General features: G+C 36.0%; 1 protein-coding gene across 4 annotated transcripts in view; it reads right to left on the bottom strand.

Annotated features, from left to right (window-relative positions):
- Positions 1-17844, bottom strand: part of LOC105058078 (histone deacetylase 5) — a 31518-nt gene that overhangs the window by 870 nt on the left and 12804 nt on the right. The window contains exons 9-10 of one of the 4 annotated variants that reach the window (XM_010940864.3): positions 10082-10423; positions 38-232 (exon numbers count right to left, since the gene is read on the bottom strand). In XM_010940864.3, the coding sequence (XP_010939166.2) occupies positions 83-232; positions 10082-10423 (492 nt within the window). In that variant the 3' untranslated portion in view covers positions 38-82. Of the gene's footprint in view, positions 1-37; positions 233-10081; positions 10424-10813; positions 10837-11760; positions 11830-17844 lie in introns of those variants that run through there. The other 3 variants (XM_073249141.1, XM_073249139.1, XM_073249140.1) reach the window with 3 other exon arrangements.

Raw genomic sequence — 17844 nt, 5'->3', positions numbered from 1 at the left:
TGAACTACAAAATATATCACAGTTCAGAGAATATTACGTTATTCTATACATGCACATGTAGGCTTTCTCATTCTTGTTGCTTTCAGGATGAAGAAAAGCAACACCTCCTTTGCCCCATGTCCGGGTGTGAGATCTTGCAAAGAAATAACCGATGAGGCACTGTTTTCCAGATGACATCTTTTGGTGAACTTTTATCTCGCGATCCAGGACATGGTTTGTTCATACCTTCGACCTATTAAAATGATGGGTACAAAAATATTAAGACATTATCAAGTAGCCTTTTTAGAGTTCCAAAGCAATCAGACGGGAAAATAGGAAGCATCAACCTTTATAGGGAAAAACATAATATATAACTTAAAACTATAATCGAAGGAAAAACTTGTTTCCCCCACCCACCCATACACATCCATTCCCCTCTCCATGAAAAGCTATTGTATTTGGAGCAATAAATACAGAATTAATGCAGTTAGAAGATGGATCCAGTCTAAACAACAAATCCAATATTTAGATCTTTGTATGTGCATCTTCTTTACCTTTCTATAGGTAATCTTACTATGGCTGTTAAACCTACCAAATATTGTTTGCCCGTGTAAAAGTAAAAGCTATACTCAAAAAAAAATATGTAACAAATAGTACACTGGATGATTTTCTTAAGCAGATCCGCTGTCAGTACTGGAAAACTCATGCTACATATCAAACTTGACTTGAAACCACCCATGCCTGCTGGAGGCTGACCGGATTCAGCACAGAAACTGGAACAGTAAAAAGCAAGCAAAAACATGGAATAAGGTCCCATAATAAATCATTGCAACTGCAGGCCAGTGATTGAGGGGTCCAGCGGGAGAGCTGCAAAGTGAATTAGTAGCAGAGTTACAGATAAGGGAGGGATTTGGATCACTCAAAAAAAAATGCAAAATTTATCTGGCATTCCTTTTAACCCTAAAGTTGGAAATTTTCTTTCTAGTTTCCTTGGATCAGATAGAAAAAACACAATGGGAATCCAAAAACTAGGAAGCACAGATAATTTAAAATGATGTGTGTCTGCATCCAGTACATATCAATGACAGATACTTGTTGAGTTCTTTTAGATACATCTTAGATACTTCTATTTAGTGCCCTACTTTTCAAAATTAAGAAAGTTCTCATGATACTTCCCAGTAACAACTGGAATACTTCATTGATATGTTTGGATATAAGAGAGAGGGTTTTCTTTCCTTTTCTTTCCTCCTTTTTCATTTTTGATGAATGTTGACCTTTTAACGATGGATGGTTAATTTTAAAGTGTGTGATGTTGATCTTAGTAGATGGAGTGTGGAGTGTAGTATATGGATTGTAACCATGATCTATGTGGCTAGGACCTTTTGATTTACAACAAAGTGCTTGACCTGACACTTCAAAACAGTAAGGAACAACACTTGGACATGGTTAAACAAGGAGAAATACATAAAGAAGGAAAGGGTTGGATGCTTGGACATATCAAAATTGATGTCTATTCCTAAGACAATGTAAATAGAGTACGACTAAATGATGGAGTTTGTTGATGTTGATCTATTGTATAAGATATGCTATGAAAGCTTTTCTTTACATATAGTAAAAATTATATAATTATTTATTTATTCTATCCTCATCATATCGTATCTTACTTTTTCAATATTCTTTGCATCATGTGATGAGAATCGGGAATTCCGCACTTATTTTAGGCAGAGACATCGTAATTTAGGAATCGTAGGATTTTGAATAATGTTTGAAGGGATTTGTGAGAGATCTTGTCTTGTTTCCATTTTGAGAGATATAATTTCCATTTTTATTAGGATGTGGTTTCATTTCCATTTTATTTGAGAGATTTTATCTTGTTTCTATTTTGAGAGATATGATTTTCATTTTCATTAGGATGTGATTTCGTTTGCATTTTATTTTTGTCTATTTAAAGACTCCTATTATATTGAGCGGGTAGCTTTGAATGACATTGAAAACCCAAAAGTGTGTTGATTTTTTTTTCTCTTGATTTCCTTGTTTTCCTTTCATTTTATCTCTTTCCTATTTGCTTTCTTGTGTTTTGGTGCCACATCAATTGGTATCAGAGTACTATCAAATCACTTTCTGCGCACTGTGCAAATTGCTTTAAGGTTAATTGATCTCATCTTTGTGTAAGGTACGATTCCTTCATTGAACCTTGTGACTTCTTCAAATTGTTGGGTAGCTTCTATGGTTGGCTTAGGTCCTCTCTTTTATTTTTCATACTGCCCTAAACCACTTTATTTCATACTTCCCTAAACAAAAAAAGGAACCCGAATTATTGGGTTGGCCTTATTTTGTTCATATTATCTTTAGTAGCTCGATTATATCACATTACCTCTTTGATATTGCACGCACCAAAAAAATATAGGCACTGCATTTGACTTTACATTTTTCATTGTGAGGATTGAGTTGAATTTCTCTGTGATTACAACATTTTAGTCTAATATCACTTTTATCCTTGCCCTTCCTTGCTACCATGACCATTGGCAATTTGAAAGATGTTTATTCTGCTATGGAAAAAAGCTTGAATCTGTTAAAAATATCCAAACTGCATTCCAAGAGACTTTAAACCAAAAGTGCCGGTCATTAGACCGACTTCAAATTGATCTTATTGAGCTTCGTACTAATCAGGTTAATCATCGTGTCGACATGGCTAATCTCAACGATCAGCAGGTCGAACATCTATTATCCCTGAGAGAGTCAAGACTGGATAAACAACCTTTAGAGAATGATCATACTAGTAGTCAACCCATTTATCAGCTTCCTTCCCAGACTCTTAAGCCAACTGGTGGTCCGAGTCATATCTTGCAGACTAAGCAGTCCCTTCAGGCACCTCCAATCTACATGTCAGTCCCTCCAATTACCCATCATTTCGTAAACAATTTTCAAAGTCATAATCATAGGATTCCTCTAGATTATATAACAGAAGCTAGGGATTATAAGTATTACGGAGATGACTACGAGGGAGAAGTGGAACCACCTATTTCCCCATCTAGACATCATGAGCAACCTACTAAGTATGCTCGAGGCCCTAAGCACTTCAGACCCCCAGGTCAACAACTTAGGTCGTATCCGTCTAGATGTGAGGAGTTTGAGGAATCACCTAAAGGGATTAAGATTGATGTTGCTTCCTAGGGTGGCAGGTTAGATCTAGATGCATTCCATGATTGGTTACAGGACCTAGAGGCTTATTTTGAGTAGTACCACATGTCAAATATATCTCATGTCTGCTTTGCTAAAATGAAGTTTATGGGGTCTACCAAGCAGTATTGGCAGACAATCCAAAGAGATCTAGAGCAAGTAGGACATCCACTTATAGTCCTTTAGGAGGAGATGAAGTCTAAGCTTTGTGAGAAGTATATTCCCACTTACTACAGGAGTTAGTTATTGGACCAATGGTATACTCTCAGACAAGGAATCACTAGTGTCACTGACTATGTGGCTTGTTTTGAGGATGTACAATTGAGGTGTTATATTTCTAAAGAATCATGGAAGCTGATATCTAAGTTTGCTAGTAGTCTAAGAGTCGACTTGAAGAGGGAGGTTTCTTTGTATTCTCCTAAATCTGTAAAGAATGCCTACCACAAAGCCTTAAAGATTAAGAAGTTTTATAGGATTTCTCCCCCAAAGAAAAGGAGTTTCCTTCCCCAATGAGTCTAGACAATCTAGGTCTGTCCTTGTCAATCGTACTAAGGATGTTTAACAGCTATTGCCTTCTTGTACGAGTCATGATCCTATTTCGAGTATGATTGCTAATCAGCAATCCACAGTCATTGGGATCCGAGACTCTACCCCAATGGCATCTCATTCAGTTAGTTCTTCAAATATAAAGTACCATTATTGTAATAATAAGGGCCATATAGCTGCTCAATGTCCACATCATACATTGGCCATGAGAATTGAATGTGAGGAAACTTTATATGATGGCCCCATAGAAGACTTTAATCCTCTAGAGCAGCTACTTCAAAGGAAGAGTATGAGGAGAATTGTGAGGATTTAGGAGGATGTGTTAATATCATAAGATGTATCATCACCACTCCTGCAGACTGAGGCATGGAAATGCACCAGCATTTTTCATACTTATACCCAATGTGGAGATAAGGTTTGCAAGCTTGTCATCGATGGGGGTAGCTCTATGAATGTTGCTGAAGTCTCATACTAAATCTTCCATTAGTAGATTGAAACTGAAGTCTCAGCCTCATCTTCATCCTTATAGAGTTATCTAGGTAGATAAAAATTTCAGTTCGTATTAGTGAGTGTTGTCTAGTGCCAATTCAGATGGGAGGTTACTCTACTGAGATTATATGTGATATGTTATCCATGGAGGTCACTAGTGTCTTGTTAGATCGATCTTGGATTTATGATGTGGATGCTCATAACTTTGGTAGGGAGATTACTTATATTTTCATGCATAACGATAAAAAAATTAGGTTAAACCCTGCAAAGCCTAGTGAGTTTCAACCTGCAAAAAAGGATAAGAGTTCTTTTCAACCCTTAGTTAGAAAAACTATCACATTTTGACTCATAGGAAATTTGAAAAAGAGAGTTGGAAGTTTGGAGTGATATTAGCTGTCATCCCTAGGAGTAAGATCTACTTGACCTCTAACTCCAAGATAACCCACCTCCTGAGATTGAGCAGTTGATGGAGGAGTTTAAGGATGTGAACTCAGAGGACATACTAGATAGTTTACCTCCCATGCGTGACATCCAACATGCCATTGACTTAGTTCCAAGATCCCAGATACTTAATCTTCCACACTATAGGTTGAACCCTAAGGAGCACGAGGAGATGAGAAAGCAAATAGATGGCTTGTTGTTGAAAGGTCACATTTGACCTAGTCTCAATCCTTATGCTGTACCAACCCTTTTGACCTCTAAGAAAGATCGTACATGGAGAATGCATGTAGATAGTAGAGCTATCAATAGGATCACTGTCAAATATAGGTTTCCCATTCCTAGGCTTGAGGCATGCTTGACCAATTAGCTAGCTCTATAGTCTATTCCAAATTTGATTTGCATAATGGGCATCACCAAATTAGGATTCGGCCTGAGGATGAGTGAAAAACTGCCTTTAAGACCCAGGATGGTTTTTGTGAATGGTTAGTCATGCCCTTTGGGTTGTTCAATGCTTCTAGTACATTTATGAGATTTATGACAAAGTTGTTGAGACCCTTCATTGGTAAATTCTTAGTCGTCTACTTTGATGATATCCTGGTTTATAGTAGCTCTAGAGAAGAGCACTTAGTTCACCTTAGAAAGGTTTTCCTCACTCTCAGGTCTGTCAAATTGTATGTTAATATTAAAAAGTATTCCTTCCTTCAGGACCAAGTGTTGTTCTTAGGATATGTTGTATTTTCTCAATATATCATGGCTGATCCCGAGAAGGTAAAGGCCATTAGAGAATGGCCTAAACTAACATCTTTTTCTGAGGTTCGTAGCTTTCATGGTCTAGCCTCTTTCTGTAGATGTTTTATTAGGGCATTTAGCACCATCATGGCTCCCATTACAAATTGTATGCAGAAAGGGGAGTTTCATTGGCCTGCTACTGCCGCAAGAGCTTTCGGTGATATAAAACTCAAGATGTCTGAGGCACCTGTGTGGATCCATCATGACTTCTCTAAAGCTTTTGAGATTGTCTATGACATATCTGGCATCAAAATTGGTGTGGTGTCCTTAGCCAGGAGGGTCATCCTATAGCCTACTTCAGCAAAAAATTCAATGATGCTAAGCAAAGGTATTCCACATATGATAAAGAGTTTTATGCTGTTGTTCAGGCTCTTAGGTTTTGGTCATATTATCTTCTATCCTAGGAGTTTATCTTATATTCTGATCATTTGTCCCCTAGGTACATCCAGTCTCAGAAAAAACTTAGCACTAGGCATGCCATATAGGTAGAGTTTCTCCAGGACTATACCTTTGTTCTCAAACACAAAGCTGGTGTGAAGAATAAGGCTACTGATGCACTATGTAGGGTAGTTATTGTCCTCTAGTCCATAAGTACCAAGATAATTGGTTTTGAGCAAATGAAGGATGACTATCCAAATTGTCCTGATTTTGCTCTCATTTTTCAAGAGGTTAGTATAGAAAATCGTCGGAAATATATTGATTCTGTGATCAGGGATAGTTACCTATTTAGCGGTCGTCGCCTATGCATACCTAGGACATCTTTATGGAATTTTCTCATTTGGCAGCTTCATGCAAGGGCCTAGCTGGGCACTTTAGGTGCAACAAGACCATAGCTTTGGTCGAAGATAAATTCTATTGGCCATCCTTTAAAAGAGATGTGGCTAGAATCCTTGCACAATGTCGCACATGCCAATTGGCTAAGGTCCAAAAGCAAAACACCAATTTGTATACCCCTCTTCCTATCCCACACTCCTCGTGGAAAGACCTTAGCATGGATTTCATTCTTGGATTACCTAGGACCATTAGGGGGCATGACTCAATCCTAATTGTTGTTGATAGATTTTCCAAAATGGCATACTTCATTCCTTGCCATAAGACTTCTAAGGCCTCTTTTGTTGCTAAAGTGTTCTTTAGGAAGGTCATTCGACTTCATGGTTTGCCTTCTTCCATAGTGTCTAACTGTGATGTCAAATTTATGAGTTATTTCTAGAAGACCCTTTGGAAATTGTTTGGAACCAATTTAAAGTTTTCCTCATCCTTTCATTCTCAAACAGATGGTCAAACAGAGATTGTAAACCATAGCCTTGGTAATTTGCTTAGATGTCTAGTTGGCGATAGCCTGGTATATGGGATTTGTCCTTGCCTACGATGGAAATTGCCTATAATAGCTCAGCAAATCAATCTACTGGCAAGAGTCCTATTGAAATTATTCATGGTCTTACTCCTCATCAACCCATTGATCTTATTCCCTCAGCTATGGATAATAGCATTTTTAAGCTGGCCACCTCTTTTACTCAACATATTCATCACATTTATGCCCAAGATTTTAAATCCTATGGGATGGGGCTTTCTCGATTTTTTCATGGAATGAGACACGCCGCCATCCTGCCCCATCCCAACACTTGGGACAAAGATATCCCAAGACATCTTATTTGAGATGTTGGGATGCTAATGGGACGGCCTTGTCCAGACACATGGAATGGTATTCTGTCCCGATGTCCCGCGGAACGTCCTACTGGGATCTGAATCCTTGTTCATGCCGATATTCAGCGAAAAATTGCTATGAGCATCAAAAAATATAAATTGCTGCTAATGCTCACCGTAGGAATGTAGAGTTTAATGAGGGTGATTATGTGATGGCTCGAATCCATCAAGAATATTATCCCAAGTATTCGTTCAAGAAATACATACTCGAGCTACTGGTGCCTTTCGCATCTTTCATAAACTTGGACCTAATGCTTATTATTTAGAGTTACCTTTTGACTTGAAAGTTTGTCCAGTTTTCAATATTACGGACTTGTTTCCTTATCGGGATACATTTGAGCCTCCTACTATGCATGCAGATTTTCCTACTGGTTGCACTATTTCATCTTCAATAACAATTCCAGTTCTTCCTCCACTTTCGTCGTCGTCATCGGACCGCATTGAGCGCATTATCACTGACGAGATTGTTTCTACTCATGGTGGATTTCAACGATTCTTGGTTAACTGATAGGACCGGCCTGATTCAAATGCTACTTAGGTTCACAAAGATGAGTTACACTGCATTGATCCAAATCTCCTAAAGGCCTACTATAATTCCTTGTCAAAAGCAAGCTTTCCAGCCAGAAGAAAATGATGAGAATCAGAAATTCTGCACTTATTATAGACGGAGATGTCATAATTTAGGAATTGTAGAATTTTGAATAATGTAATTGAGAGATTTTATCTTGTTTTCATTTTGAGAGATACGGTTTTCATTTTTATTAGGATATGGTTTCATTTTCATTTTATTTGAGCAATTTTATCTTATTTCCATTTTAAAAGATATGATTTTCACTTTCATTAAGATGTGATTTCATTTTCATTTTGTTTTTATCTATTTAAAGAAGCCTATCGTATTAAGGGAGCAGCTTTGAATGACATTGAAAATCCTAAAGTGTTGATTTTTTTCTCTTGATTTCCTTGTTGTCCTTTTATTTTATTTCCCTTGCTTTTTTGTGTTTTTGGTGCCGCATCATCATGGTATCTGTATCATGTTGTATTTGTATCTTGCATTCATATCATGCTTCAAAATCTAGTACTCATGCTTTATCACTTGTAGTTTCTTCGAAAAGATTAATCATTAGTTAAAATATTTGGATTTTTCAAGTTGTGAAAGACCGTTACTTGCATGGAAACAAGTTCGAAGTTTCGGTAAAAAATGAACGGACCGGTATGATGGTTTTAGCCAAAATCAAGACAACTGACACCAAAATATTTTCCATATGTTCAATCATTTTCATCCAAAATTGATCAATTTTGGTCCACTTTCAGTTATTTTTTATCAAAACTCACCTAAACTAGTCCTAAACATGTTTTAAGTCTCATTTGGAATAATATCATATGTACGATTTTTTTTAATTTCTAAGTAATATCTATGTTGTGTTCATTATGGATGATTTTTCATGGGAGTGAAAATAGATTGGATAATATCCGTTCCGATCCATTTTCATATCTGAATCTATTAGAATATTGATAGAAATTAGAACATCCGATTAAGATCCGTATTCATATCCATATCTGTCAAAGAAAAATATATATGAATATGGATACACAACTATCCGATCCATATATGAATATCTAATTATTTATAATCTTATTTAATTTTATATGGCGCTCATGACTTTTTAAAGGAAATATATAACCAAATTAACATGCTATTAATTTGATTTACAATCCATTTGGTCATATCTTTAATTCTGTGGTTATAAAGTTTAGTTATCCGACTTATATCCGTATTTGTATCTATACTCCCAGTATCTAATTTGTATCCATATCCATTTAAAACAAATATGGATATGCATTTTTGCATTCGACTACTATCTCTATTCGTATCCATATAAATAAATATGGATATGGATATGGATATGCCGGTATCCGATCAGGTTTCAGCCCTAATTTTTCATTCTTCTATCTTGAGTAAATAAAGAAAAAAAAACTTGTAGATGACAAATATAGCTATTGATATGCCGGGGTCTCCTAGGAGGCCCCTATTTTAGTACTTTATAAGGACTCATGTGAGATCATCATTCCTATAACTAAAAAAAAAAACTATAACTGAATTCATTTCCACGTAATCTGAATAATACAAGAAAGAAATGCCTGAATTTAAAGTTTTTGTGAGCCTGGCTAAAATCAATGAAGAAAAGGACTTGAGCACATTAAGCATTGAAAAGATTCACCTTCTTTCTCTGACAAAAGATGGGAAGACCCATGTGACAAAAAGCTTCACATTCGCTAATAATAAATTTTCAAGAAATCAAAGTTCAATAAGCAAATAATATGTATGCCTACTAAAAATCATACCACCATGTTTTATGAAGTTCTTCTAAATACATCATTAACTTTAGCCTAAATCTATCGATACTATGCAACTATAGCACCTATGTAACACAAATTACTTAATTGCTGTGTAATAATGTTTCTTCACCTCTCCTGTTCACTTCTATTTTTTTTTTTTAATTTCCCATTTATTTTAAGGAAACTTAACTTGAGTTAAATTGCCAAAACTGGAATTTTACGGGCTTAATCGACACCAGAGCCATCAAACCTTGGCATCAAATCAATGACTAAGATAAAAAAAAAAATTATCGCCACTAGATCTGTTTAAATAAAGGGATAACCTCACATAAATGGCAATCACTTAGAAAAGGTCAAACTTCTTCAATTACTAGGCAATATTTTTGGTTGTTACATAAGTCAGTACCAAAACCTACAAGACCAGCGAAGGTTGTAGCAAGAACATGAAAAAAAAAGTAACATAATATTCAAAAATACAATGAAAAAACACAACATAATGAGCACAAAAAAACAAACATTGGCATTTGGCAGTATGAATTTTTTTGAAGCAAAGAGTGCTTTGCAATCATGTTATTATTAGGAATTTCTTTGGCTGCTAATATGACAAGCATCATACCTTTCCACCTTCAATGTAGCAGAGAAACCTTGGTTTCCACATATTTGATCCATAGCTGGCATACCAAACTTCAATATTTGATAAAACTGATCTCCAAGAAATACAACCATCAACACTGTTATCAGGCACCAATGCTTGTGCATTACGACATTCTTCTGATGAAATAACAGGAGTTTGCTCAGCTGGACTGTGGTTTGAGACAATCGCTTTCCCTTGATTATCTTCATCAATATTCAACTTCGAAAGGGGCTCAATAATCTCAACAAATTTTGAGGAACATACAGTGCTGGAAGCTTCCCCATCACTCCCCAAATCAGACTCAGAGCTAGAGCTCAAGTTTAGCTGGAAGTGTAACAATATAAAGTCACAAGTGCAAGTAAAAGGTTTATATGGAAGTTACAAATAATAGCTACAGTTACTTAAACTTCAAGGCATCACCAACATTTAACCTTGAATTCAGGTACATATTGTAACCGAATGTTTATTTCATATGGGACAAACAGTTTGTGAGCAAATGCAAGCTGCCATTGACCAACAACAGAGGCAGGAGGGGCCAACTTCCTCCTCCAACATCTCTGAAATCTTTATATTCCCCTTCTCATATAGTGTGATTTCCCCCTCCTAAAATTTGTGTACCTTGGATTCCACTTGCTATATACTGTGGGAACTAACAGCGCACCAAATATAATATCATCCATCCATTTCCCAGGCATTTGAGCAGAGTCCAACTCCAAAAGGAAACCTTCCCTAAAAATCTGCATAACATTATGAGAACCAAGGTCCGCAGAACCTGTACCAGGACCTATGCTAGCTGGTAAGTAGTACGAGTCGATATGGATTCGTACTAGATCAGACTAGTGCACACCAACATAGAAGCGAAAAAAGGAATCAGAGAGGAGGAAAAGAGAGAGAGGAGAGGGAGAGAGAGAAAGGAGGAAAGAGAGAGAGAGGATGGTCGGAGGAGATACCGATAATGGCTACAAGCGGACTGTGGGCGCACTCAAAGGGCTGCCAAGGCCTCCGCTTCCTCCATTAAATCGCCTCCCTCCGGTCCCCTCTCTCTCTTTCTCTCTCGATTAAACGTCCTATCAGGCGACATGGAGCCACGAAGGCCTCTGCGGCCCTCCAACAGCCTCAATGAGCTGCCACTAGCTCTCTTTCCCTCCCCTCCTCTCTCTCTTTTCCACTCTTTCCCTCACTTTCCCTCTCCCTCGTCCGGTGTTCTGACTTGGAAGGCCGAACCATCCTAGTTTGCGGCCAGTGTGGGTCAAAATACCCCGAACTGCCTAGTTCGGGATGGTTCGGCAAACCATGATGGGAACATTTTCAATTTGTTGTGGAAAAATCTCTCACAAAGGATAAGGTATAAGAATAAAAGGATAAGTGGGAAAAGCAAGAATAAAAGTATCCATTAATTCTCACATTTTCATTTTCTCCCTTTCTTATAAAATAGTCTCTGCTTTCTACTTCTAGCAAAATGTTCTATTTTATTTTTGTCACGCCCCGAACCCAACACCCGGGCCGAATACGTGATGGCTGCATACTCCTTAGAACAAGCCCTAAAGAATATGCAAGGCCAAAAATAATTCATTACAATCTCAACATCCATAATATCTGATTCTAATAATAATTAGTAAAACTTATATAATTACAAATAAAATTTCTTCAATTCTCTGATCAGATATCATGACACTCTATTTATACATCTGCTCACCCGCAAATTTAAACCATAGCCAACCATGAGCATCCTGTAACTCAGAAAAAAAAAGAAAAATAAAGGGGTGTGAGCTTTACAGCCCAGAAAGAATTTTCATATCACACCAATATAATAATATAATCTAAAAATAAGGATAAGCAATAAAATATAAAATTTCATATTCAATATCTAGAATACTGCAAATATCTATAAATTATCTGTCTTGTCAAAAAAAATACATCATCATATGTTAACAGCTGAAATATTTTTGTTCAACAATTGTTTCATGTCTCATCTTTCATTTCTTTTTTCATAATCACATGATTTTGAACCTTTTCTTTCTGGCTTTGGACTATTCAAGTTTATACTTCAGTCACCATCCGAACAAATTTTCACTCAAAAGCCTTTCAAGGCTGTCCCAGGATGAGCTCCTGATCGGCTGTCCCATGTACGAAAGTCCGTGGGGGGCTGTCCCAGGCATAAGCTCCTGGCGGGCTGTCCCAGGCATGAGCTCCTGGCCAACTGATCCACATATAAGCCAGTGGGGGCTGTCCAAGGCATAAGCTCCTGGCAGACTATCCCAGGCATAAGCTTCTGACGGGCTGTTCCACATGACAAGACTAGTCCAAACCATATCTTTTTTTCATTTAATCATTATATGTTGATTTCACCAAATCAATTTCGATTTACACTGTGATCAAATTAGATATGTCATATCCATATAATCATGCCATCAATCACTGATATATATATATATTGACATAATATACTCATGCTTAAAAATCATATAAGCAAATAACGATATCTCGGATATAGCAAATTCATCGATCTCAAATCCAACGATGCAAAACCAATGATGCAAGGCCAAAGGTAAAATAGCATATATAATAATGATCATATACAGGAATTCTTATCTTTATCAATGACTGATCTAAATACAGAAATTGATGAGCTCCTCAATCTACGTATCCGAAATCAAGATATTTTGCTCCATATCTTCTTGTACAATAATTACATCTCTACATGATCAGGATTAAATATAAGATCACATATGAAGAAATTACGGATAAACGATCCTAATAACATAAATCCAGGATCTCTCCTAGGATTAGCCAAAATTGGGATTTGTCTAAGTATCTGGACCCTCTATTGGTCCACAAGATTTTTAGAAAAAGAAAATTCATGAAGAAAAAAATTTTAGAGAGAGAAAATCTTTATATCCTTCAGATGAGATAATCATGATCGAGATTATCAGAGATCATATCAAGGTGACTCAATATGGATTAACTATAATCGATGTTATAAATTTTGAATAAGAACAAAGCTGGGATCCAATCTACTGCACGAATTTTGGAACAATCTCAAATCATCATATTTTCATCTCAAATTTATTCTAAGATCTGTGATGCAATCAAAGAGAGAGAATGACCCTAGAGAGAGAAAATTCTAGAGAGAGAAAGTAAAGATAATCTACAGAAAGAAAGTGGAGAGAGAAGGCAGAGAGAGGAGAGAGGAAAGAGAGAGAAAGAAAGGAGAGGAGAGAAAATTCTCTTATTCTTTTTTTTCTATTTTTTCTCTTTTTTTTCTATTTTTTTTTCTCTTTCTTTTTTTTCTTTTCTTCTTTCTTTTTCTTTGCTTCTTTCTCTTCCCAGTCGAACTGAGGATGGTCCAAGGGGACTCGGTGGCTTGTCTCCGACGAGGGGCGACGGCTTGGCCGGATGTCCGACAGTGACGGTCGATGGCGGTGAGGCAAGGGATGCACAGCGGCAAGGTTCGGCAGGCAAGAAATCAAGAAAAATCGAAAAAATAGAGTACCGCTGTTTTTCTTTTATTTTTCGATCATTGGCTGGTCACCGACGGCCAATACCTTCAGAAAAAAAAGATAAAGGGACGAAGGTCCTATCTTAGGGGTGAGACGCCGCAACCGACGGCACTGGTGGCCAAAAAAGAAAGGAAGGTGGCCCGACCGAATAGGGGTTCACCCTTTTCATGGATTTTCTGGCGATCTCGATGGCCGGTGAGGGTCTAAAGCCATGGAGAGAGGAAAGAGGGTGAGGAAGAAAAATTGGAGTCTTACCTGAGCTCCGATAGCATCTCCGACCTTCGATTTTCGATGAACACAAAAAGAGGAGGCCGCGGCTTTTAATGGAGAAAAGAGGAGGAATCTAGCTCGAATATCACCGATGGAGGGTCTTGAGGGAGGGGGAGGCCTGTTTATAGAGAGCCTGGGGCCCCGATGGTCCTAGGACTTCCATTCTGTTCAGGATTCATCGGAGAAGAAGACCCCTATCGGGAGTCTTCTTCCCGTTCTGTTTTTTTTTTGTATGGGCTTTGGGCTTTTAGATCTTTAGGCCTGGTCCAAGGCCCAAATGGGCTGGGTGTCACATTCTCCCCCCTTCAAATAATTTCGTCCTCGAAATTAAGTTATATTGTTTCAGATATATTCTAAAAATATATATATATACATGCATCATGACATTCTCACGCTTCCAATAATATCTTACATATTATTTATTTCTCCCGATCTTATTATAACAAAAATTATTTGAAATCTCAAACTCATCCCTTCTTATTGATTTCTCAACTTTTTCGAAGAACCGTAACATTTTGGACTAATAACAGAACTATCAAGCTATTAACAATATACTTGAAATATCTAAGATTCTTCTTGGTATTATCTGCAATGAAATAACCTACTAGCAAAAATTACCCGACTATAATCTGATGAAAATCAAGATCTGCAACATCCTTTCATTATCAATAAAATCCTTCCTTATTTATAATTAATATATTTCATAATATCTTTTGATTTAAAACATTAATATTTTTAATCAATTTAAACCACCACGCTTTTGCTACGCACTCTGATCTTAATTTACCAAATTATATAGATTTATCAAAAGATAAGAATATCTTTGTATGTTAGATCAATCAAAGATAGATCCAACTTTCAAATTTCATATAAAACTTAGGACAAAATTTTAAGTTTTCTTGTCATTACTATCTCTTAGGCATAACATAACAAAATTAAATCTTCATCCACCTTCTATGTTTGAACTTATTACATAAGCTTCATCACTACTCAAGAATCCAATATATCAAAAATTAATTTGAGTTAACCATCGATTTACCTTACAATCATTTAGACAACTTCCAAACCAACTTTTCTTTGCAAAAGAATTAACTCCAACTTCAACAAACTAGAACTCAAGTCAACATCTTTGTAAGTAGAATCAACTTAGTTATTTCTTGTAAAGCTCCCTTCATCACAACCCTTAGCATCAATAGATAAATCCATACAAATTCTTGTCCCTTATATAAGTTATTCAAAATTTAACAATAACAAAATATCTTAGTTCAACTCAAAAATCCGAATTCTGACTTGAATTACAGTCCACAATCTTCAATAATCACAAGAAAAAAAAAAGAAATCTAATCCAAAGATGGAAATACAAATTATTACAGATTTCATCATAACCTATATATCATACTCTCACAAAACCAATTTCTTATTCGAATCATCAAAATTCTTTAGATCCACTTAGAAAAGCAAACTTTTGACTTGAAATTCAATGCAATTTAAAAGATCAAAACAATCACATCCAAATATGATATTTTGAATAACCAAAGATTCCACCAAGATGTGTATCTCATATTCTCATAATAAAATTTAAGTATATTTTTCATCTAAAATTGAGTTTCATATATGACCTCTTATAGGTTCAATGCTCAAAAATATTTCTCTCTCATATGATGTAATTTCTTCTTAGACCATACCCTAATTAACTTTCTTTTGATAAGTCCAAAATTTATAATGCTCAAACAATTATCATCGAAATTAGAAAAGTTATCATGATCTTCAACCATATAAGTTTAGCATTCCAAAATCATCGAGTATACTCAACATAACATATCAATACCTCCCACTTCCTTCCAGGGTCAACTCTTCTTATATTCAGGTCACCCTACTAATTGAAATCCAAGATATAACTCGTCAATTTTATTATAGACATCATATGCCACTTATACATAAATTTCATCATAGCATCTATTGATTCAAAATCCAAATATTGAATCTTTTCTTTTATATCTATCATGTTCCTTATGATCATAACCTAAGTTTAAATATCACTAAAGTCACAATCCTGAATAATTATAACCTTAAACTCAAATACCACTTAAGTCATATTCTCTAGTGATCATAACCTAAACTCTAATATCATTCTATCACATACTTAATGATCATAACCTTAAACTCTGATATTATTTATCATACTCTACTCATTTATATCATAGTCCCCAAATGATCATAACCTGGCTCTGATACCATTTTGTCACGCTCCGAACCCAACATTCGGATCGGATACGTGATGGCCGCACACTCCTTAGAGCAAGCCCTAAGAAATATGCAAAACCAAAAGTAATTCATTACAACCTCAACATCCATAATATCTGATTCCAATAATAATTAGTAAAACTTATATAATTACAAATAAAATTTCTTCAATCCTCTGATCAGGTATCATGACATTCTATCTATACATCTGCTCACCCGCAAATCCAAACCATAGCCAACCATGAGCATCCTATAACTCTAAGAAGAAAAAAAAAATAAAAGAATGTGAGCTTTACAGTCCAGTAAGAATTTCCATATCATACCAATATAATAATATAATCTGAAAATAAGAATAAGCAATAAAATATAAAATTCCATGTTCAATATCCAGAATACTGTAAATATCTATAAATTATTTGTCTTGTCAAAAGAAATGCATCATCATATGTTAACAGGTGAAATATTTTTGTTCAACAATTGTTTCATGTCTTATCTTTCATTTCTCACATGATTTTTAACCTTTTTTTCTGGCTTTGGACTAACCAAGTCTATACTTTAGTCACCATCTGAATAAATTTTCACTCAAAAGCCTTTCAAGGCTGTCCCAGGATGAGCTCCTGACTGGCTGTCCCACGTACAAAAGCCTGTGGGAGACTGTTCCAGACATAAGTTCCTGACGAGCTGTCCCAGGCATGAGCTCCTGACCGGCTGATCCACATATAAGTTAGTGAGGGTTGTCCCAGGCACAAACTTCTGATGGGCTGTCCCAAGCATAAGCTCCTGACGGACTGTTCCACATGATAAGGCTAGTCCAAATCATATCTCTTTTTTATTTAATCATTATATGTTGATTTCACCAAATCAATTTCGATTTACACTGTGATCAATTAGATATATCATATCCATATAATAGTGCCATCAATTACTGATATATATATATTGACTAATGTACTCATGCTCAAAAATCATATAAGCAAATAACGGTATCTCGGATATAGCAAATTCATCGATCTCAAATCCAACGATGCAAAACCAATGATGCAAGACTAATGGTAAAATAGCATATATAATAGTGATCATGTACAGGGATTCTTAGCTTTATCGATGACTGATCTAAATACAGAAATTGATGAGCTCCTCAATCTACGTATCTGAAATCAAGATATTTTATTCCATATCTTCTTGTACAATAATTACATCTCTACACGATCAGAATTAAATATAAAATCATATATGAAAAAATTACGGATAAACGATCCTAATAACATAAATCCAGGATCTCTCCTAGGATTAGCCAAAATTGGGATTTGTTTAAGTATTTAGACCCTCCATTGGTCCACAAGACTTCTAGAAAGAGAAAATTCATGAAGAGAGAAAATTTTAGAGAGAGAAAATAAAGAGAGAATCTTTGTATCCTTCAGACGAGGCAATCATGATCGAGATTATCAAAGATCATATCAAGGTGACTCAATATGGATTAACTATGATCGATGTTATAAATTTCGAATAAGGACCGAGCTAGGATTCAATCTACTGTACGAATTTTGGAGCAATCTCAGATCATCATATTTTCATCTCAAATTTATCTTAGAATCCGTGATGCAATCAAAGAGAGAGAATGACCCTAGAGAGAGAAAATTTTAGAGAGAGAAAGTAAAGAGAGAATATAAAGAGAAAGGAAAGAATCTAGAGAGAGAAAGTGTAGAGAAAAGACAGAGAGAGAAGAAAGAG

Source organism: Elaeis guineensis, chromosome 15 (genome assembly GCF_000442705.2).
Source record: "Elaeis guineensis isolate ETL-2024a chromosome 15, EG11, whole genome shotgun sequence".
NCBI classification, from domain to species: Eukaryota; Viridiplantae; Streptophyta; class Magnoliopsida; order Arecales; family Arecaceae; genus Elaeis; species Elaeis guineensis.
The sequence above is the reverse complement of the archived record's forward strand: the minus strand, read 5'-3'. Positions and strand labels throughout refer to the sequence as shown.